Source organism: Salmo trutta, chromosome 22 (assembly GCF_901001165.1).
Source record: "Salmo trutta chromosome 22, fSalTru1.1, whole genome shotgun sequence".
NCBI lineage: Eukaryota > Metazoa > Chordata > Actinopteri > Salmoniformes > Salmonidae > Salmo > Salmo trutta.
Genome location: NC_042978.1, coordinates 14,859,413 through 14,882,490, shown reverse-complemented (window position 1 = coordinate 14,882,490; position 23,078 = coordinate 14,859,413). Strand labels below are relative to the sequence as shown.

Here is a 23,078-nt window from a genome sequence, read left to right as displayed (position 1 = left end):
AAGTGACTTTAGCTGATGAAGATTATCTCATAGAACACAACATGGGTGCTCTTCTATTTTCGACGTTTATCCAAAAACCCTATAACGAACCATGGCGGAGTTAGTGCCTACAAAAAGACGCCATTACTATTGCTCTCTATTGCCTAGATGGGCAAAAAGGGGAAAGCGCCATATTTAGCGCCTTATGTTCAGCGTGTTGATGTGAGCGGTGCTTTTTCCCGTGTTCGGTTTGAAGGATACGTGGCGCGCGCCCGCCCGCCACAAACAGAGGCAGGTTGCGTCAATCGGCTCCTGCTTGCCGGATAACCGCTGTGACAACACTGTGCTCCCCATCCCATTATTCGAGTGTGGACAGGTAATCTCAATGTTGTTGTTCATTTAAATCAATTTCAGTAACACTGAACGTTTTCCATAATGCCTTTTTGCGAATTGATGTTGTAGGCTACCCAATAGATTGCTTTTGTTGATCTATTATCTATTTGTTGTTGTAGGTTATTGAGACAGGTTTGTTGAAGATTGCGGGGCTGAACCAATAGGCTCTACATCGTAATATTATGTAATGATTTAAGGCGTATCCTGCGCTTACTTTCCATTTGACTGAAACCGTTGCTTTCTTTGACTGGGCCTTGTTTTGGTCTCTATCTCAGACAGCAGGCTACATTAGAAGCGATGTATCAATTAATCAAAGGGCCACGCCAAATGTTTAATTTAGTAATTGAGTCGTTATGGTAGGAGAATGCATTGGTATTTATCACCACGCTGATAAATGCAGAGAAATTAGCTGAATAAGGCATATTAAGGCAAGTGATCTCCAATCGCGCAAGATTGATGGAGGGAGGTGCGCACTCATGAATACGGGGACTGTTTGCATTGCTGTTCAGTGAGGGGAGGTCCATACCCACACAACAACAATTATATCAATTTGATAAATCAAAATCAAATCAGTTTATCGGTCAGCTAAATGCTTATTTTACTAGCTCCTAACAATGCAGTAAAACAATTAAAATGGGGGGTACAAGAAATCAAGAACAGCGGGACGAAAATGATTAACAAATAGCACTGTAGCAGGAATCAAATGCAATCTTTAAGTATGTGTAATATGCGGGATATTAATCAGGGTCTCCCATGGGGAGCAAGTTCCAAAATGACAAAGAGGAAATTCTCAGATCAGGCAGACACTGGTTTTGAAGTTTGCCTCATCACTTGACCAGACTCATGTCCTCTACATAGAGCCCCACAGTGGAGGTATCATAATACCCATAAAACCTAGTGGTCAAACCGGGAAATGGTTCCAATCTTTTTCCACCATTCATTTTTCCCATAGGGGATTTTAGAAACACTTAAAATAAGGGCTATGTTTCGTTTAGGCTTATCCTGGCATGATGTTTTAATAATCATGTCTAATATTGTGATTGTGATGTCTAATATTAAGGTACATTTTTACATTTTAGTAATTTAGCAGACGCTCTTATCCAGAGCGACTTACAGTAGTGAATGCATACATTTCATACCTTTTTTCCCCCTTTTTTTTCTGTGCTGGCCCCCCGTGGGAATCAAACCCACAACCCTGTCATTGCAAACACCATGCTCTACCAACTGAGCTACAGGGAAGGCTAGTATTGAGGTATTGCACGCCTGAGGTAGAGTACCTCATGATAATCTGTAGACCACACTATCTACCAAGAGAGTTCTCATCTATATTTTTGTAGCCGTCTATTTACTACTACAAACCGATGTTAGCACTAAGACCGCACTCAATGAACTGTATAAGTCCATGAGCAAACAAGAAAATGCTCATCCAGAAGTGCCGCTCCTAGTGGCCGCGGACTTTAATGCAGGCAAACTTAAATCTGTTGTACCTCATTTCTACCATCATGTCACATGTGCAACCAGAGGAAAAACAACTCTAGACCACCTTTACTCCACACACAGAGACGTGTACAAAGCTCTCCCTCGCCCTCCATTTGGAAAATCTGATCATAATTATATCCTCCTGATCCTGCTTACAAGTTAAAACTAAAGCAGAAAGTACCAGTGACTTGCTCAATACGGAAGTGGTCAGATGACGTGGATGCTACGCAACTGTTTTGCTAGCACAGACTGGAATATGTTCCAGGATTCATCCAATGGCATTGAGGAGTATACCGGCAGTCACCGGCTTCAGCAATAAGTGCATCGATGATGTTGTCCCCACAGTGACCGTATGTACATATCCTAACCAGAAGCCATGGATTACAGGCAACATCCGCACCGAGATAAAGGCTATAGCTGCTGCTTTCAAGGAGCGGGACACTAATCCGGACACTTAAAATAAATACCATTATACCCTGAGACGAACCATCAAACAGGCAAAGCATCAATACAGGACTAAGATTGAATCCTACTACACTGATGCTCGTCGGATGTGGCATGGCTTGCAAACTATTATGGACTACAAAGGGAAACCCAGCCGCGAGCTGCCCAGTGACATGAGCCTACCAGACGAGCTAAATGCTTTTTATGCTCGCTTCGAGGCAAGCAACGTTGAAGCATGCATGAGAGCTGTTCTGGACAACTGTGTGATCACGCTCTCCATAGCAGATGTGAGCAAGACCTTTAAACTGGTCAACATTCACAAGGCCGCGGGGCCATCGATTACCAGGACGTGTACTCAGAGCATGCGCGGACCAACTGGCAAGTGTCTTCACTGACATTTTCCACCTCTCGAGTCTCTAATATCTACATATTTCAAGCAGACCACCATAGTCCCTGTGCCCAAGAAAGTGACGGTAACCTGCCTAAATGACTACGTCGGTAGCTATGAAGTGCTTGAAAGGCTGGTCATGGCTCACATCAACACCATCATTCCGGAAACCCACTCCAATTCGCATACCCCTCCAGCAGATCCACAGATGATGCAATCTCAATTGCACTCCACACTACCCTTTCCCATCTGGACAAAAGGAACACCTATGTGAGAATGCTGTTCATTGACTACTGCTCAGCATTCAACACCATAGTGCCCACGAAGCTCATCACTAAGCTAAGGACCCTGGGACTAAACACCTCCCTCTGCAACTGGATCCTGGACTTCCTGAAGGGCCGTCCCAGGTGGTAAGGGTAGGCTACAATACATCTGCCACGCTGATCCTCAACATGGGGCCACTCAGGGGTATGTGCTTAGTCCCCTCCTGTACTCCCTGTTCACCCATGACTGCATGGTCAAGCACGACTCCAAGACCATCATTAAGTTTGCTGACGACACAACGGTGGTAGGTCTCAACACCGACAACGACGAGACAGCCGATAGGGAGGAGATCAGAGACCTGGCAGTGTGGTGTCCGGACAACAACCTCTCCCTCAATGTGAGCAAGGCAATGGAGATGATCGTGGACTACAGGAAAAGGAAGGCCGAACACGCCCTCATTCTCATCAATAGGGCTGTAGTGGAGTGGGCCGAGCGTTTCAAGTACCTTGGTGTCCACATCACCAACGAACTATCACGGTCCAAACACACCAATAAAGTCGTGATGAACGCACGACAATGCCTTTTCCCCCTCAGGAGACTGATAAGATTTGGCATGGGTCCCCAGATCCTCAAAAAGTTCTATAGCTGCACCATTGAGAGTATCCTGACCGGTTGCATTACCGCCTGGTATGACAACTGCTCGGCATCCGACGTAAGGCGCTACAGAGTGTAATGCGTACAGCCCAGTACATCACTGGGGCCAAGCTTCCTGCCATCCAGGACCTATATACTAGACGGTGTCAGAGGAAGGCCCAAACAATTGTCAGACTCCAGTCACCCAAGTCATAAACTGTACTCTCTGCTATCGCACGGCAAGCCCAAGTCTAGGCCCAAAAGGCTCCTTAACTGCTTCTACCCCCAAGCCATAAGACTACTGAACAATTAATCAAATGGCCACCCGGACTATTTTCATTGACCCCACCCCCATCTATTGTTTTTACACTGCTGCTACACGCTGTTTATTATCTATGCATTGTTACTTTACCCCTAGCTACATGTACAATTACCTCGACTGACTTGTACCCCCGCACATTGACTTGGTACCACTGGGCAGAGCTAAATGTACTTGGTGGTGCAGTAACCAAAAGAAGTTGGGATCCACTGGCCTACTGCACAAACCTCAATGTTACAGAACTGTTTTTAATTGTTTAATGTTGCATAGGCTTATGTTTTTTAAGTCATGATTTTTTAAAAGATTTCGGCTTTTGACACAGAAAGTGATCTTGATTCAGAAAAAGTTTTTCACCACTGGTATAGAATCATTGAACCATGGTCATTTCCTGTTTCACACTGTGTATTTAAATACTGTATCCCCGACATAGCTCATCATAATATTTCTACTATTATAGATTATATATACCAGACATTTATTTATACACTGGATTCTTGACATAGTTCAATCTAATATACTGTATCTACTGCTGTACATATCATTCTTAGCTGATCTTGTATAAATTCTCCCGTTGTACATGTAGCGAACATGAGTCAGTCATGGTCAAGTGATGAGGTAGCCCACCACGACCTACGAGGGAATTTCCTCTTGGTCTAACGGTCTAAGACAGAGAGCAAATCAAATGTTATTTGTCATATGCTCCGAATACAACAGGTGTAGACCTTACTGTGAAATGCTTACTTACAAGCCCTTAAGCAACAATGAAGTTTTAAGAAAATAGAGTTAAGAAAATATCTCCTAAATAAACTAAACTAAAAATAAGTAACACAATAAAATAACAATAATGAGGCTATATACAGGGGGTACTTCTGCCCAGAGTACCCTTGAAGTATCCCCCATGTGCATTTTACCATTAAGCCCAGTGGTGCAACTTTCACTGGGGACGAGGGGCATGTCCCCCCCCACATTCTGAAATTGCATTTCTGTCCCCCCCAGTTTTATCATTGGAATGTGATACAAGACAAGGCAACAGTGTGCTTTAGGACCATCCGGACGCCTTCGAGCAGTCGGGTAGGCTGTTTTGAGTGTTTATCCGACTGGATAAAAAAATGTGGTCCCCCCCACTTCAGAAAACAAAGTTGCACCCCTATGGTTTCATGAGTCTTCTCAAGTACCCCTGGTTGCAAAATAGTGCAGTAGGCTATAAGCCCAATACATTATCACTGCATATTGGCTACACTTGAATTGCCCTGTCAATGTTGTTCTTAGACCCTTTTGAAATAATATTTTTTTACTGGACTGATGGCCTTCATCTGGTCAGTCTGAGGGGAAGGAGGGAGCAGCGGTGAGGCTGCCTCTCACCCGACTCAATGTCCCTCCTCTCCCCCTCCCTACGTTGAAAAAAGGGGACACAGTCTTCCAGCTGATGGCGAAACTATGACCAGAGAAGTGAAATATTCCTCAATATTAAAAAAGGGTAGCAAGTAATAACAACGCAAGCTCATTTAAAACTGTTGAACAAAGTGTTGACAGTGCTGAATAACAACTTAAACATGAACTTACTCAAAAAACAGCAGCTCTTTGCTGTATTCGTTGAGTCTCTCTCTAGTCATGTTTCGTTTTGAAATCTCGCATTATCAACTTTGCTGTGTGTTCGAGGCGTCTTTTTATAGTCTATGGCGCAAGGAAACTATGCAGACACAGTGATCTGAGTTATCTGATTGGCCAACGGTAAGCCTATAGGTGCACTTGATTTGATCTCTGGGCCTGCCAGGTGGGCAGAGTTTTACCTTCAAATCAAATCAAATTTTATTGGTCACATACACATGGTTAGCAGATGTTATTGCGAGTGTAGCGAAATGCTTGTGCTTCTAGTTCCAGCAGTGCAGTAATATCTAACAAGTAATCTAACAATTCCACAACAACTACCTAATACACAAATCTAAGTGAAGGAATGGAATAAGAATATATAAATATAAATATTTGTATGAGCAATGACAGAGCGGTGTAGGCAAGATGCAATAGATGGTATAAAATACAGTATATATGTATATATATATGAGATGAGTAATGCAAGATATGTAAACATTATATAAAGTGGCATTATTAAAGTGACTAGTGATCCATTTATTAAAGTGGCCAATGATTTCAAGTCTGAATGTAGGCAGCAGCCTCCCTGTGTTAGTGAATGCTGTTTAACAGTCTGATGGCCTTGAGATAGAATCTGTTTTTCAGTCTCTCAGTCCCAGCTTTGATGCACCTGTACCGACCTCGCCTTCTGGATGGTAACGGGGTGAACAGGCAGTGGCTTGGGTGGTTGTTGTCCTTGATGATCATTTTGGCCTTCCTGTGACATCGGGTGCTGTAGGTGTCCTGGAGGGCAAGTAGTTTGCCCCCGGTGATGTGTTGTGCAGACCGCACCACCCTCTGGAGAGCACTGCGGTTGTGGGCGGTGCAGTTGTCGTACAGGATGCTCTCAATTGTGTATCTGTAAAAGTTTGTGAGGGTTTTAGGTGACAAGCCACATTTTTTCAGCCTCCTCACACACACACATCCAACGCTGCTGTCCCATGCTATAGAGCAGTGATCACCAACCGGTCGATCAGCCAATCCTAGTCCATCACTAAACATTTCTGTAAAAAAAAACAACGATAAAGCCTTGCATTCCTATTTTTTTTATTCATTTCACTCTGTTGATGGTAGGTGTACACTGTCTGTGTGGGTGGACCATTTCAGTTTGTCCGTGATGTGTATGCTGAGGAACTTAAAACTTTCCACCTTGTCCACTGCTGTCCCGTCGATGTGGATAGGGGGGTGCTTCCTCTGCTGTTTCCTGAAGTCCACGATCATCTCCTTTGTTTTGTTGACGATGAGTGAGACGATGAAATGGTTCAAAATGAGAACACTTTGCCTTCCTAGCAGTAGGGCTTGTATCAAGTGCAACTCTTCCTTGCTTTCGCCCCTTGTGAATGGGAGTGGGACCGGCGAGGATATCATGTTACCAAAAGGTGTCCGCTACTCCAAAAATCCCACTCCACTCACGCACGTAGATCAACGGAGATAATCTTGTAAATAGTAACCTTTAGCTTGTGTGTGGTTTTTTTTGTGAGTTAGTGTGCATCACCTTGTAGACAGCTAGTGATGGCTGTTCAACAGTCTGATGGCCTAGTAATAGAAGCAGTTTTTCTGTCGCCGGTAGGACGATAGCCGAGTGAACAGTCCATGGCTTGTGTGGCTGAGATCCTTAATGATCTTCTTGGCCACCCTTTGACTCTGGGTTCTGTAGATGTCCTGGAGGGCAGGCAGCGTGCCCCCAGTGATGCGTTGTGAAGCGGGACTAAAGTCCATTACTAGGCAACCAGACCTTCAATCAAATAATGTTATGGTCTCTAATGGTCTTCAATAGTGAAAGTCCCAAACAAACACTGTATAGTGATTTGCAATGGTAATGGTATTGGGTTCTATTAGGATCGTCACAACATTTTAGTCCCTTTCCCATTTCTCCATTAACATTTTGGGTTTGTAGGAAAAGGTCTTCATATGAGAATTGTACCATAGGGATAACCCTCTCAGAGAGCTGCCACTTGTTGGACTATTCAAGGCGAGTTGGGTTGAAGCATTAGAGACAAACTGAATTTCTTTCATGGAGGTCTGGCTTGAATTGTGAGGATGACCACACAATTCATTTTCATAATGAGCCAAATCTATTGGTTTTCTACCCAAAGTTGCAAAGGAAATTATGTGATCTATTTAATAAACACAAGAGACCTGCAAAATGATAAAAGAGTGTGGCGGTATAGCAGGAACAGTGGCATCTAGTGGTCAAAACCTGGTACTTTCACAATACTTTATGTTAAATAATGCAAGCGACTTCAATGGCTAATTTCTCTGAATACATTACATAGTATGGAGAAGCAATACTTACAAGCCACAGCGTCATACTACTTGTCAAACATAGAGATCGGATAGTGTATACTGGTTGTTGGGGTGGGATGGCATGGGGTGTGGGGGACCCGTGGGTGGCTTTTGAATTTATTTTGGGAATTCCTTCATGTCTTACTCATGGGTAGAAAGAAGTTTGGTCAAAATCGGATGTTGGGTACTATATTTATTGAATATTATCTGAATTCTATAAATTAAAATGGCCATTTTGGGTGCAATCAATTAGCTTAATTTCTCAGAGATCAAATTATATTTCAACAAAATACATTTTCAGGAATGCTAATCGTAACTGTTATTTACTACAGAAACGATTTCAGACAAATCTGAAATAAGTGTCGAATTCCCCTTTCCTGTACTTTTTTTTAAGTGAAACGAACCTTAAGCAAACTTTCTTGTTTACTTTTTGTTAATAAAATACTTTTTCAATTATAGTTTTTAGTCCCGGTCCTGAGTTAATGTGTAGCGGCTAATTATATATCTAATAGGCTAAGGGGAATGAAGCTTCAGTAATGAATGTGATAATGGCTAGGGTCATTTCAAAAAAAGTTTTCCAGTAAATGTGCTTCAATTTTCTTAAAATGTATTGGATGGGGGGAGACCACACTAAAACTCAGACCCTGACTATGGCCCTGGTCATACAGGGTAATGAAACCTATGTGTAATTTTGTAATTTTGATGAATTATCCCTTTAAGCCTCACACACAGACTTCATGTTGGCTCTAACTATGATTATGTCTGTGAAGTGTGAATCAAGGACACATACCGTCTTGTTCACTCTCTTTAGCTTGTCATATTTAATTTGGAGGTTCCCAGCCGCTGTCTTCTCCATAAATATGAATAATAGCAGCATCAATGTTTCAGCAGTCACAGACACTTCTGAGGATCGAGCTCTCAAACATTATCCACTCCTTTCACCCTCCCCTCTCCTCTTCTCTCTGTAGGATGGAAGGACTGCTGGACCAATGGCTATGGAAGGAGGAGTACTGGCTGCCTCCGGGGGTCACCTGGAAGGACATAGAGATCGAGGGGGACCGCTACCCTCTACCCCGGGACCTCTTCTACACCCTGCCGCTGGCTCTGGGCTTCATCGTCCTGCGCTACGTCTTTGAGAGGTGAGGGGGCGCGGGGGTCCTCCCCCCTTTTTTAAAGGAACTCAGTCCGGCTTTCAACTTATTGTTAAAATATTTAATAGAAGAATGCATAATGTCTAATTTCTAAATTGGATAGTGCATCATCAGTTTTCCTCTTGTCATGTTAGTCATTTCATACCTTAGAGCTATTTATAACTTGTCAGAAATGTGTTCATTCAAATATCACATAAATACACATTAGAAATGTCTACATTTATAGAATTGCAAGAAAATGAGCATCAACTGCAAAAGTTTGGGAACCCCTGTCTTATTGGATAGTACATCCCCGTTTTGTCCCGTTAACTTTGTGTTTAGTGACTAGGACTCTGTCTGCTGTCGGCTTTTGCCCTTTGGAAGTATTCCAAGTAGACTACATGCCTGATGAGTAGTCCGTTTTTGCTGGGGCTGTAAAATGTCTCTCTGTTAGGTTCACTTTGACTCAGGCTGTGGCAGAAGGCTGATGGTGTGTCTGTCTGTCAGGCTGATGGACAGCAGATAGACATGGGTTGGGTTACAGCAGACGCTGAGGATGATATGCACAATGGTTTCCCAGAAGCCGCTGGATATCAAAAATCCCATTCTTCCTCATCTGAACTTTTATTTATTCAGGGGAGCCAAATTGAGACCAGGGTTTCATTTTCAATGGTGCCCTGAAAACAAACAGTTCCCAAATCAACATATTCATTCAATAAAACAGCAAAACAATGAAACTACAAGATACAAGAGAGACACTACATTTCAACAACACAAATACATTATTACAATCAACCAAAACACTTGCAAACTTCAGTGAATTCATTCATCATCAGCGTTCTAAACTGGTCTATTGCCACCGGGGATTCAAGATGTAATGAGAATGGTAAATTATTCCAAACTCAAGGCTGGTTTACCTACTGTAGGTTGGTAGAGACACGAGGGACCTCAAGAGTTAACCAACCCTGTGAGCGGGTTTGGTGCCTACATTAATTATACTTTAACAGAGAAGTGAGATATTTTGGAAGCTTGTACAGTAGAGCTTTGTAAACAAAAAGGAAGAAATTAAGGAATTTAGAGCGGTCGAGCCGACCTTCTGATAAAGGATGTGGTGATGAGTATTAAACCTCTCACCTCTGATAAAGCGAATCCACAGTACTTAAGACAGAATTCTGTAGTAAACTGTAGTATACTGTAGAATACTATACTACACACTGTAGTAATCCTCAATCATGTGTAGTACTTAGTATATAATGTTGCAGTATACTATAGAATACTATAATAAATACACAAGTATTATCCACCGAAAAAACACTATTGTAAATACTACACATGTCACGTCCTGACCAGTATAAGGGTTATTTGTTACTGTAGTTTGGTCAGGACGTGGCAGAGGGTATTTGTTTTATGTGGTTCGGGGTGGTGGTTTATTTAGTAGGGCGTTTGATTTATTATTTCCGGGTTTTGGTTTATGTTCTATGTTTTGTACTTCTATGTTCTTTCTGGGTTGGTGTATTTCTATGTGTAGGTTAATGGGAGGTTGGACTCTCAATTGGAGGCAGGTGCTTTCTTGTTGCCTCTGATTGAGAGTCCTATATATGGGTAATTGTTTGGTGTAGTGTTGTGGGAGATTGTTTCTTGTTTTGCCTGTGTGAGCATGACAAGACTGTTTTGTTGATCGTTCGTTCTTCATTTTTGTTATTTTGGTGTTTTCTTGGTTTAAAATAAAATACAAGATGAGCATCCACATTCCTGCTGCGTTTTGGTCCTCCATTCCCGACGACAACCGTTACAACAGAAATGTTCACACAAACACTACAGTCTGAAAAAACAAATTTTTTCAACTATAGTAAATAATACAGTATTTTATTTGCATATACCCTGCCTAACCCCCAACACACACACACACACACTTCTATGTCAAAGATATTAAAACAGAAACACTTTAGCAAATACTACAGTAAATGCTTCAGTATACTACAGTCTGCAAAAACACTACAGTAAATACTATAATATATCGCACTGCAGTCATCAAAAACAATACAGTAAATACTACAGTAAACTACAGTCCGCAAAAACACTACAGTAATTACTATAGTATATACTACATTTTTTTACTACATTATTATACTATAGTATACTGTAAATAGTACAGTATACTACAGGACCTACTACAGGAGAAAATACAGGTCCTGTAGAGAAATAGGCTACTGGTTTCAATGGCATATGGAATGGCATATGGAAGTCTTTATAAAATAATTGCCTGCATGTTTGCCTGCATGTTTGGTTGGATTTTGGCTAGGTTGTGAAGCAAGGTAAGACATGCCTCATAATATGTAGTAAAAGGTTCAGGTTTCAAACAATTAAGTAAATAGTTCCAAAATGCATACTGCATCCAGCTCATTGCAAAGTGGTGGGTGATGCACTGAAGCCTACCTTGTTGCCTGCACTTGAATGGCGAATGGGAAGCGCGTTTCAGTTACCAGTTGAGAAATAAAAATCGTAGCTCTTTTTAATCGTGGTCATTGTTTTTCTTTTTTCTTTTTACACGCGATTGCCTTTATAATTGTTGCACAATGATTGGGCTTATTAAACCACGTTTTACTCCAGCAGCAACAAACAGCGTTTGAGCTGTATCAGCAGCTCTCGTGCTATATCAACGGTTATTTCAGTCAATGAATAGGCTAAAATGTATTATTTAACAATGGGATTCTTTTTCTCTCCTGGACAATTGGCCGGCACCAATTTTATTTATCAGCTTTACATTTTTTCTATCTGCAAAAAGCTGGCTATTACCGGCTAACGGAAACCTTGAACCCAAGGTCATACATGAAATGTTGCACATTGAAGTTCTAAAATGTCACTTTGTAATAAAGCCCGGATACAATTTAGGTAGTTTATTATCTCTAATGCAGGCAATGAGACAATGGTCACTGAGCTCGTTAGCAAAGATTCCATTGGTTGTATACTTACGAGGGGGCGTTTGTCAGAATGATACCCCCCCCCCCCAAAAAAAAATGTCTGTGTGTTTTAAATTGGGCGGGTTTAGTTATCAGTTAATTTAAATGTAGCTCAGTACAAATATCTTTCAGTTTATCTGATACTGGCATCAACCAATCCAGGTTAAGATCAGCCAACATTAATAATTCAGATTTAGCATAGTTAGACTGCAAGTCAGACAATTTGCTAAGAGCAATTGGGAGCAAAACAGGAAAACACTGCACACAGAGATCTGTTCCCAGGTGTGTAAAAACAACATCATTATAACAACGATTCAACGATTTAGAAAACGGTTTCTAAAACCTGATGACGATCATAGGGTCGAAACATAGTTATAGTAAATGTACTTGGGAGCGTTTATCCAGCTTTTTTTAATGGGAAATTAAAAACAGGACCAGGAGTTTCTCCTGACCCAGAAAAGCTCTATAATCCTGACACAGATCCGTTGCAGTCAAATTTGCTAATAAACCCATGAGAGCATTCTAACAATGCGCAGGTGTTTTTCTTCTTGTCCTCATGGCATTTATTGTACATTGCACCTGTGGACATTAGCTGTAGATGTTTGTACTGTACACTACATTAGAGCTGGAAGCCTTGTGGAGGCAGAGGCCAGATATGTAAAGTGGAGGGCTCAGGCATGGAGACAGGAAGAACAGAAGTCTGATGGAGCGATTGATAGGACACTCATTTTTTGCATGTTTTTCCGTATCAGTTATCTCCTCACGGTTTATTGGTGTACTGTATTGTACCTGGGCAGGGCTGAGCTGCAGGCGTACGTGTTCATGAGGTGAGGTGAGATACGCAGGGCCAGGGCAGGGAGGGGTTTGTTTACATGCGAGTAGTAGTCAGTGGGGACTTCATTAGCAGCAGGTGTTTCCTTTGGGGTTCCTGTAACCGGAAAGCCCTGGAGTCTCCGAGGTAATTTACTCTGAACTTCCATCACTTCTGATCTCCCTGCCTGCCCACTTACCTATGATTATCTCTCAGGTAGAGGTACTTATACTGTACACACATACTGTAGAAATACACACACATGTACACACACATGTACACACACACACACACACAGCACACACACACACACACACACACACACACACACACACACACACACACACACACACACACACACACACACACACACACACACACACATACACAGACACACAAACATAGATCCAAGTGTCCTTGGAGGTGTAGTATCAATTAAGCACACAGGTTGTCTGGCCCAATGTGACACTAAGTGTATGGGAATGGGACAGGCTCCAGCGGTTGTCAGTTCATTTGTTATGTTATGTTATGTTATGTTATGTTATGTTATGTTGAAGACTGACATGGAGTGACATGAGGAGCTCTCGTGTTCTTGCTCTTTGTTGTTGAGGAGATAATGGTTATGCCTTAAGTGATATTCTATTCCAGGAATTTTTCCTAACCACCTGACTGTTTTTCACCCCACCTCATGTACCCAATGAAAACTCCGGGGCCTGTTATAGGCTATAATATAACTAGGGCCTGGAGTTTATTGTAGAATGTAAAACACCCGGTCTGAAGCTATTCACCAATAGCGCCCAGTGCACTTCCTTTGACCAAAATACTGCAGCTTTGGTCGAAAGCAGTGTGACATATGGAAAATAGGGTGTAACTAACATTTGCCTTTGCATTGAACTACTGCAGAACTCCATTTTCTGTCTGTCTTCCCTACAGGGTCATAGCCATGCCACTAAGCAGACAGCTGGGGGTGAGAGACAGGGTGCGGGTTCGAGCCCAGCCTGTTCCAAAGCTGGAGACATTTTACAAACAGAACAAACAGCAACCCTCACAGGTCAGTTATAAATCTCCTTCATCCATCTCTGCCACTCTGGGATATGGAATTTTCCTTTATAGAATTGTAGAAACATCTATGATTGATTCTGAAATTAATAAGGAGTATGTCTTAGCAAAGATCTTATACAAGCATCTACACATAGCTTTACAGATATTGCAGCTAGTACTCATGAGATAAGATGCGAGATGAGATGAGATACAATTTCTCCCCTGGAGAATCTCTATTGCTTCATGAGTATAGCCCTCAAGTAGAATTATAAACTGGGTGGTTCGAGCCCTGAATGTTGATTGGCTGAAAGCCGTGGTATATCAGACTGTATACCATGTGTATGACAAAACATGTATTTTTACTGCTCTAATTACATTGCTAACCAGTTTAGAAATAGAAACTCTATTGCTTCATGAGTATAGCCCTCAAGTAGAATTAGAGCATTGGTGCATAAAGGTTGAGTTGTAATTATATGGTTTACTGGGTGAATGGGGATCAGGTTGAAGTTAAAGTAGTTTTTGCTATAATAGGGAACTGTTATATGGAACTCGTTTAGGGGTACCAGGTTAGGGTTGGGTTTAGGGTCTACTATTGTGGGTTGTAGTACACCAGGAAATGATAAAATAGTTGTTTATTAGCCAGGTATATTTGGTGGAATAGGATAAATAATAGAGTACTTCCTTGGGTAAAACCCTTAAATGCTTTGGCAGGCATTGTTCTAATGGCCTATCCCTTCCTTGTCAATCAGTTAGGTACAGGTGCAGGTCATATTTTATGGCTTGGCTCTGTTCACATGGAAATGTTCCACCCTTTTTACTCATTAGGAGTAACAAGGCAGAATTTGCAAGTGTTGACAGGTTGGACTGTACATCTGCTGAGGCATGTGTCTCCTCGTTTACATGTACAACTCTCTGATAGTAGAAATACCATAGTATATGGATATACACAAATCCTATTCTCTCTGTGCATTTAGACATTGTCTTCGGTCTATTGTTGAACCAGGTTATGTTGTTGGTGCAGTATTACCTGGCTGTCAGTCTCTGTGTTAGAACTTCTTCCTGCCTCATTTGCAAACCTCACATTTTCATGAAGCGCAGACGCTCCCTGGATTGTCCGTGAAGGTTAATGCTCTCAACATATACAATCACCAGGACTGCACTAGCCACACCCATATTGTGTAACCATCTCATTGGTATGTCACGAGGATAAAATCAAATCACATCAGTTCCGAACAAGGTTTAGGTGAGCAGTTTGTCTGTCTCTGTGTTCTGCTGTTACTCAGGAGTGACATACTCCTACTAACACTAGGAGCCCTCTAGAGTAATTAGGTATCTCCCCACACAAGAGCCATTCTACAGTACAGTAGAAGCATGAGCCTAAGGTAGTGTAAAGTGCCACCCACATGAACAAATGCTATATTATAAATACTGTAATATTCACTAGGGTTTTTGCTGACTTTAATGTAGTATTCACTGTAGTATTTTTGCAGACTAAAGTGTGTTTACTGTTGTATATGGTAGTATTTACTGTTAACTATAGGGTTTTTGCAGACATTACTGTAGTATTTACTAGACTGTTTTTTTATTTGTATTATCTTCGACATAAATGGAGGCTTTCTCTTTCAGGAAACCTACTGGAGAAATACTAAAGACCACATTTTGCATAACCTGTAGGACTGGGATCTGAACCAATAGTTCAGCGCTTCTGTGCTTTTCTATGACCTGTAGGGAACACAATATGGTCTATACTTGGCATGTAGATTTCTCACTTATGGGTGGCACACAATGTGGTATGGGGAATGGGCAGGGTATATGCAAATGAAATACTGTAGTAAAAAAAAGTGTAATGTTTTTGCAGACTGTAGTGTTTTGGCGTACATTACTGACAGTGTGATGTTTTATTTTGCAGATAATACTGTAGTATTTACTGTTGTATTCTACAGTATACTACAACATTCTATAGTAAGCACTACACATGATTGAGGGATACTAGCGAAAGAGGAAAGGGGGATACCTAGTCAGTTGCACAACTGAATGCATTCAACCGAAATGCGTCTTCCTCATTTAACCCCAATCAGAGAGGTGCGGGGTGCTGCCTTAATCAACATCCACGCCATTGGCGCCCAGGGATCAGTTGTTGTTAGGGGTTAACTGCCTTGCTCAACTGCAAAACGGCAGATTTTTACATCTTGCCATCTCAGGGATTTGAACCAGGGACTTTTCGGTTACTGGCCCAACGCTCTTAACTGCTAAGCTACCTGCTGCCCCCACAGTGTGTAGTATAGTATTCTACAGTATACTACAGTTTACTATAGAACTTCATAGTAAGTACTGTAGTATTCTATATTAAACTGTAGTATTTTTTTATGTGGGCAGGGAGGAGCGGAGGGTAGAGGGTATAGCTTGCACTGAGCAGGGATCAGGGGAAGGCAAATGGAGGGATTTAACATATTTGTCATCTTAACAATCGTCCTTTTTTTACATACTAAAAAATATTGGAATTCTGCTCTAATGAAGCTGTGATAAAACACCTATTGAGATCATTTAAGGTGCTGAAGAAGGTCATGGATTATCTCCCTGACAAATCTGTATATGAAAGATATGCTGAGGGTCTTCTTAGGAAAGGAACAGCGGAGCTTCTCTCTCTGAGGTGATTTGGTCCTGTCTGTGTTCAGAGTGAGGTCCTGGGCCTGGGGAAGCATTGTGGTCTCAGTCAGCGCCAGATACAAACGTGGTTCCGCCAACGCCGCAACCAAGACAGGCCGAGCAACACCAAGAAGTTTTGTGAAGCCTCGTGAGTCCGCTCTCATTCAGAGTTCTATGTATTCATGTCATCTATTTCATTTCAATGTATAGTTTATAGAAAGCATATTAGCTTATCTTATGACAAATATTTTGTTTTGTTTTTGCAGCTGGAGGTTCGTTTTCTACCTCATTGCATTTGTAGCAGCGCTTGCCTCCCTGATTGATGTGAGTATATTAAACACATTCACTTTGGCTACCTTTACCCTAAACAGTGCTACTGCTTCTTGTACTACTACTAAGAGGCCCTCACTGTGACTATTTGTTCTGTCCCTCTATCCCTCAGACCCCCTGGTTCTGGGACCACAGAGAGTGCTGGCAGGGCTACCCCAAACAAGTGAGTAGAGCAGTTCACTTTAACTTTCAGTTGACCAGTGGTTTCCAAACATGTTTGTCCTGTCACTCATCAAAGGCCTATGGAATTGTCCTGTCACCCACTAAATAAATACATCCAATGTTTCTAGTGACAACCCAATCTACTGTATAGCCACAATAAGCCGCATCCCACACCATTGAGTCTCGAGTCCCAAATCTGGAAAACACTACTTTGGACAATCTCAGGAAACATTCTCTTTCTGCTGTGCTGCACCGCTATTGACAGCTATGTCTGGAGGAATTGAACAACGCCCCTCCAGATAACAGTTATGACATTCCTACAGGGGATTTAACCTCTCGTCCTCCTTCCCTAGAAGGGGATGACCTGAAACAGAAAACACTACAAGTACAAATGACACAGCATCTCTTTCTACACTTAAACCTATTAATGCACTGTAACTCCTTAATGCTGTTGACCTTCCCCTGTTATGTGCCTTGCAGGGAGGGAGGGTGGGATTTCTAGGGGTTAAATGGCTCAGTAAACTTCCCTCTATTGTCTATGGAGCGTTGGAGAGTACTGTTTGGTGGTGGGTGTTTGGGTCACTTCACGACCATTTTGATTTATCACCTCTTTCTATATATGTACACATCCGCTCTGATTTGAATGTTAAACTTTGACTGGAAGCGTGGGGGAACACTTGCTAAAGGAAAGGTTTCAAAGCTTCCACTTTAAAGCTTTGGTTGGGAATATGAGGGGGTTTAAACAAAGCAGCAATCAGCATTCTACATTTTTGTCATTTAGCAGACATTCTTATCCAGAGTGACTTACAGGAACAATTAGGGTTAAGTGCCTTGCTCAAAGGCACATAGACAGATATTTTGCCTAGTCGGTTCTGGGATTCAAACCAGCGACCTTTGGTTACTGGCCCGCCGCAGTGGTGCGTTGCTTCAAAGCCTGTGCTTCACGGTGTGTGGAATCCTGAGTTTCTCTATTTCAGTCGAGGGTTACCCCCCAAACATAGAGCCCCCTGTTGTAAATGCTCAGCTGTGTGAACTCTCAGGCCTGGCAGTGGGCTGGGTGTCTAACTGCTGCTGCGGGATAAAGGCCTCCTTGGTAAACTCCCCTGACTGACTGATCTCTCCCAGTGCACAGGTGGGGGATGGAGTCACAGTCAGTCCACACATTAACTCCTTCCTACCTGGGCTGTGTCTCACTAGTCTCAAAAGGCCTCCTTCCTCTCCCTATTATGAGCCTTCCTCCCCTCTCAAAAGGCCTCCTTCCTCTATTATGAGCCTTCCTCTCCCTGGTTTTTTTGTCATCTACCAGTGGAGGCTGCTGAGGGGAGGAAGGCTCATAATAATGCCTGGAACGGAGCAAATGGAATGGCATCAAACACCTGGAAACCATGGAAACCATGTGTTGGATGTTTTTGCTACCGTTCGAGTCATTCCATTCCAGCCATTACCACTTAGCCAATTAAGATGCCACCAACCTCCTGTGTCATCTATGCTTTTGTGTGAGAACCAGACAGGTGAAAGCAAATCCCCCCCATGTAGACTTCCGTTCCCAAAAAGCCTACAACTTTACTTTTATGTCAGATCGGTGCAGATAAAGGTGAGGAGGAAATTAAAGGAAGCCACTTTAGACTATTGGGATGCACTCCCCGGAGTCATGCTCAGTCACCTTCAACCCCCCTGGTGTTTGTTTTGTTTCTGTCTGTCCCTGCAGCCTGTCGCTGAGGCTCACTACTGGTATTACATCACAGAGCTGGGTTTCTATTGGTCCCTGCTGCTCTGTGTCACTGTGGATGTGAAGCGGAAGGTATGTGTCACTCCTGTCTCCACACACACACGCACGCGCACGCATGCACACACACACACACACACACACACACACACACACACACACACACACACACACACACACACACACACACACACACACACACACACACACACACACACACACGTCTCCATTCACAGTGACTCAGTCCAATCCACAGAACAGCATCAGCTTTCACTGAACAAAATCACTACTTTCCCTTCCAGATAACAGTTAGTGTTCACAGCAGATTCCCAGCTTGTTTTACTGAAACGTTCATGTCATTTTTATAGTCATGTTTCCCTAAAGGAACTGCCCACAGAGGTGGTTGATGTTTTCAAGGATAACTATGTATCTGGACGATGTCCAATGAGGTTTAGTAATTAGAAACAAGTCCAGCCCCTCAGGACCCAGATTACCTGCCCCCTCCTCTCCTCATCCTCTCCTGCTATTCCTTCCCCTCATGGAGACCAACCCCTCCTGGCCTGCTTTGGTCTGACTCAGCTCTCTGTCCATGATCTGAAAAACAGTCAACCTCTCCACTCTGAAACTCATCAGGAACACCCTGTAAAGATAAACTGCTATTTCAGACAACCAGCAGACGCAAGCAGGAGAGGTTCACAGATGTTGTTACGTATATCTGATTTGTACGGTTTTTAAGCAACCTTTTCTGTATTCTCTGCCATTGATAAATCACTCCATACAGGAGAAAGATGACTGATTTACGGCACCAGAAGCGCAGAACTGCTGAAGCCCAGGTTATAGTATATCCTCTATAGCTGTGTGGTTTGTGTGTGTTTTCAGGATTTCAAGGAACAGATCATCCACCACATCGCTACCATTTTGCTCATCGGTTTCTCGTACTGTGCCAATTATGTGCGCGTTGGCACACTGGTGATACTAGTCCATGATTCTTCAGACTTCCTCCTGGAGGTAGGAGCTCAGTCTCAGTTTACAAGTCACACACAAATCCTACAGACACAGGGAACTAAAGGGGGAAGGATTTCTCTTATTATAAATACATGTGGTCAAGCTAATTTGGCACTACCATTTTCCCACAGACTGTTTTGATGGGTTGTGTGGTTATTTAGTCAATCACCACCTTCCGGAGACACCTGAAACCCCACCTCTTTAAGGAATACCTGGGATAGGATAAAGTAATCCTTCTAACCCCCCCCCCCCCTTTAAAAGATTTAGATGCACTATTGTAAAGTGGTTGTTCTACTGGATATTATAGGTGAATGCACCAATTTGTAAGTCGCTCTGGATAAGAGCGTCTGCTAAATGACTTAAATGTAAATGTAATGTAATTTAAGCAAGGTTCTTTGTTTACATGTAGGTCACTGTAAGCTTGATTTGAATACAGGGATTGTTTATTAACATAACTTAATCTTATTTTGACCGCGAATCACATTATTTTGTTCATACAGATGTAGGATCTTAATTTGAGCCAGTTTGCTGCAGCAGGAAAATGATCCTGCAGCAACAGGAAATGTGGATTATGATGTGGATTATAATTAATATACTTTTTTTGTAAGTGTTGATACATTTTTCCATAGGGCTAATCAAGTCTGAAATTTCAAAGTAGAAATTACAAACTTTAGAAGCCTTTTTAAAACTCAAATACACTACAAGTTTTCATTTCCAAATGAAGACCCTGCATCTGTAGGCTCATAGCGATCAAACACATATGATTATATTTAGCAATTTTATGTGGTAAAAGGAAAACATGTCTTGGGGGTGAACTTACCTCTCCCAAGAGACTTTCAGCTCTGAAATAGAACTCCTACTTTCACATGTATTCGTCAAGACGTTTTTAAATGACCTCAGTAAAGCAGTGTGGTATTGCCCTGATGTTATCTCACAATGATCATTGTCTCCATCATCTTGGGCCTGGTGAAATATGTATGGCTTGTCATGTCAGGATCCAGGCGTGACATAATGCTTCCTTTAGAAGCAGTCAATGGGAGACATTGGGTCAGAAGGGGACATTGGTTGTCAGTGTGTGCTAGAGAAAACCCCTCCATCAGAGAGTATGGACTGGGAGGTCATACAATATGTTGGAGAACATTACTGTGTGATATTGGTCAACCCAGCTGGTAACACATAATGACTGTATCAGTACTAGTGCCTCATGAGGGTGGTGAATAAGGCCAACTCTGATAGGAGTATTATTATATTTCACTTACAGTCTGCCAAGATGTTCAACTACGCTGGCTGGAGGAAGACATGTGACACACTGTTTGTCATCTTCGCCCTGGTCTTCCTGCTAACACGACTAGTGGTCTTCCCTGGCAGGTGAGACTGGATGCTTTCTCACACAGTCATTTCACAATTTATTAGGAGTGTAAAGGTCAGTCATAATAAAAGTAGTAATAAGATTACTCAGGGTCTATCCTTTTCTGACAGTTTACACTTGTAACTCAAATGTAGGCCTACATGCAAATATTCCAATACATCTGATGTACGCACATCTCAAGTGAGAACATAGCACATAGTGTGTACTATAAATCAGTTAAGAGAATGTGTTCAGAAGTATCACTTAGGGAATGTTAAAAACGCAAGGCTTGAGGTTGGATTCATTTCCAGTTTTCTATGCCCCTTCTTGCCCCTTCAGAATAGTCCACTCCACCCTGGTTGTGTCCTTGGATTTCTTCCAGCCTTTCTTTGGCTACTACTTCTTCAATGCCCTGCTGTTGGTGCTGCAAGCTCTGCACATCTTCTGGGCCTGGCTGATCCTTCGCATGGTCTACAAGTTTGTCTTTATGGGCAAGGTCAGTAGACTAAAGTCATTATCTGCCTTACTTACTAATAGTGATTTCATCGTATGCCATGATACAGTAGAATAATAGATCACATGCTCACTCATATTATTTGTCAGAAGTTGTTTGGTGATGAATCATCTTAGGAAAGCCCACAATGAAATAAATGGACAGTGCACCAGAAATATTCTTCAATGACTCATTTATTCTTTGTACAGATGTGCTTTCGTCCAACTGCGGCCAAAACACGTCCGTACAAAGAATACATTCGTCATTGAAGATGATTATGGTGCACTGTCCATTTCTTTCATTGTACACCTTGGAAGTATCACAGGGGACTGCCTTTAAGGCATGGTGTTTGTAAGATTTATTGGCATTATCAATACATTCTGTGCTATACCATCTGGTTATGTTCCGTTTGTTGATTTGTTTTGCAGCCTTAAACGGTCACTTACATGTATCTTTATGCTGTAGGTGGAGAAAGACGAGCGCAGCGATGAAGAAAGCGAGCCAGAGGAGGAAGAGGAGGCAGAGGAGGAAGAGGAGACTAGCTGGGAGCAAAGAAAGGGTGCACTCAATTCCAAATTGGCTTCGCTTGCCAACAATTGTGTCCTGAACAACCTAACCAACCAGAGAAATATGAACAGCAGACTGCCCAAAGCCAGATAGTACCCCTCTCTTTTCGCACTAGTTAAACTTAGAACGATTTCCTCTCCTTCCACAGTATATGCTGGTAAGATATAATTCATTTATATGGCTTACATATTACCAATGTGGTCCATTTATGATTTCATTAATGGTTTCAGATAATACTTCACTTCACTACGTTTGGAGTACATAACTGTTCACTGCACTGTCAAAATAATGTTCTGGTCAAACATGAAGAACACGGGTTTTACTTTAAGATGAAGTATGTTTTTCTAGATTTTATATTTAGAATTGATTTGTTTTTGTTTGGATTGTGTGTAAATAGTTAAAGACATTAACTCAAATCAAAGTTTCTTGGTTGCGTACACCAATTAGCAGATGTTATGGCAGGTGCAGCGAAATGCTTGTGTTTCTAGCTTCAACAGTGCAGTAATATCTAGCAATAAAAAAAACAATACACATAATCCAGAAAAAAAAGAAACATTTTATTTTATTTTTTTAATGAAAAATGATCTGAATGAGCAATGTCAAAGACTGTTATATATATACTAACAGTACCAGTCAAAAGTTTGGACGCACCTATTCAAGGGTTTTTTGTTGTTTTGACTATTTTTTACATTTTAGAATAATATAATAGTGAAGACATCAAAACTATGAAATAATACATATGGAATCATGTAGTAACCAAAAAATATATTTTACATTTTAGATTCTTCAAACTAGCCACCCTTTGCCTTGATGACAGCTTTGAACACTCTTGGCATTCTCTCAACCAGCTTCATGAGGAATGCTTTTCCAACAATCTTGAAGGAGTTCCCACATATGTTGAGCACTTGTTGGCTGCTTTTCCTTCACTCTGCGGTCTAACTCATCCCAAGCCATTTCAATTGGGTTGAGGTTGGGTGATTGAAAGGGCAGGTCATCTAATGCAGCACTTCATCACTCTCCTTCTTGGTCAAATGGCCTGAAGGTG

General features: G+C 41.9%; 1 protein-coding gene across 1 annotated transcript; it reads left to right on the top strand.

The window, feature by feature from the left end:
- Positions 1 to 225: 225 nt before the first annotated feature.
- cers4a (ceramide synthase 4a) lies at positions 226 to 22,719 on the top strand. Its single transcript, XM_029706809.1, has 11 exons — positions 226 to 355; positions 8,783 to 8,953; positions 13,649 to 13,766; positions 16,432 to 16,550; positions 16,669 to 16,726; positions 16,845 to 16,895; positions 18,603 to 18,695; positions 19,500 to 19,628; positions 20,887 to 20,993; positions 21,313 to 21,469; positions 21,932 to 22,719. The coding sequence occupies exons 2-11, from the start codon at positions 8,784 to 8,786 to the stop codon at positions 22,124 to 22,126; spliced, it is 1,197 nt and encodes a 398-aa protein (XP_029562669.1). The 5' UTR covers positions 226 to 355; position 8,783; the 3' UTR covers positions 22,127 to 22,719.
- Positions 22,720 to 23,078: the final 359 nt, after the last annotated feature.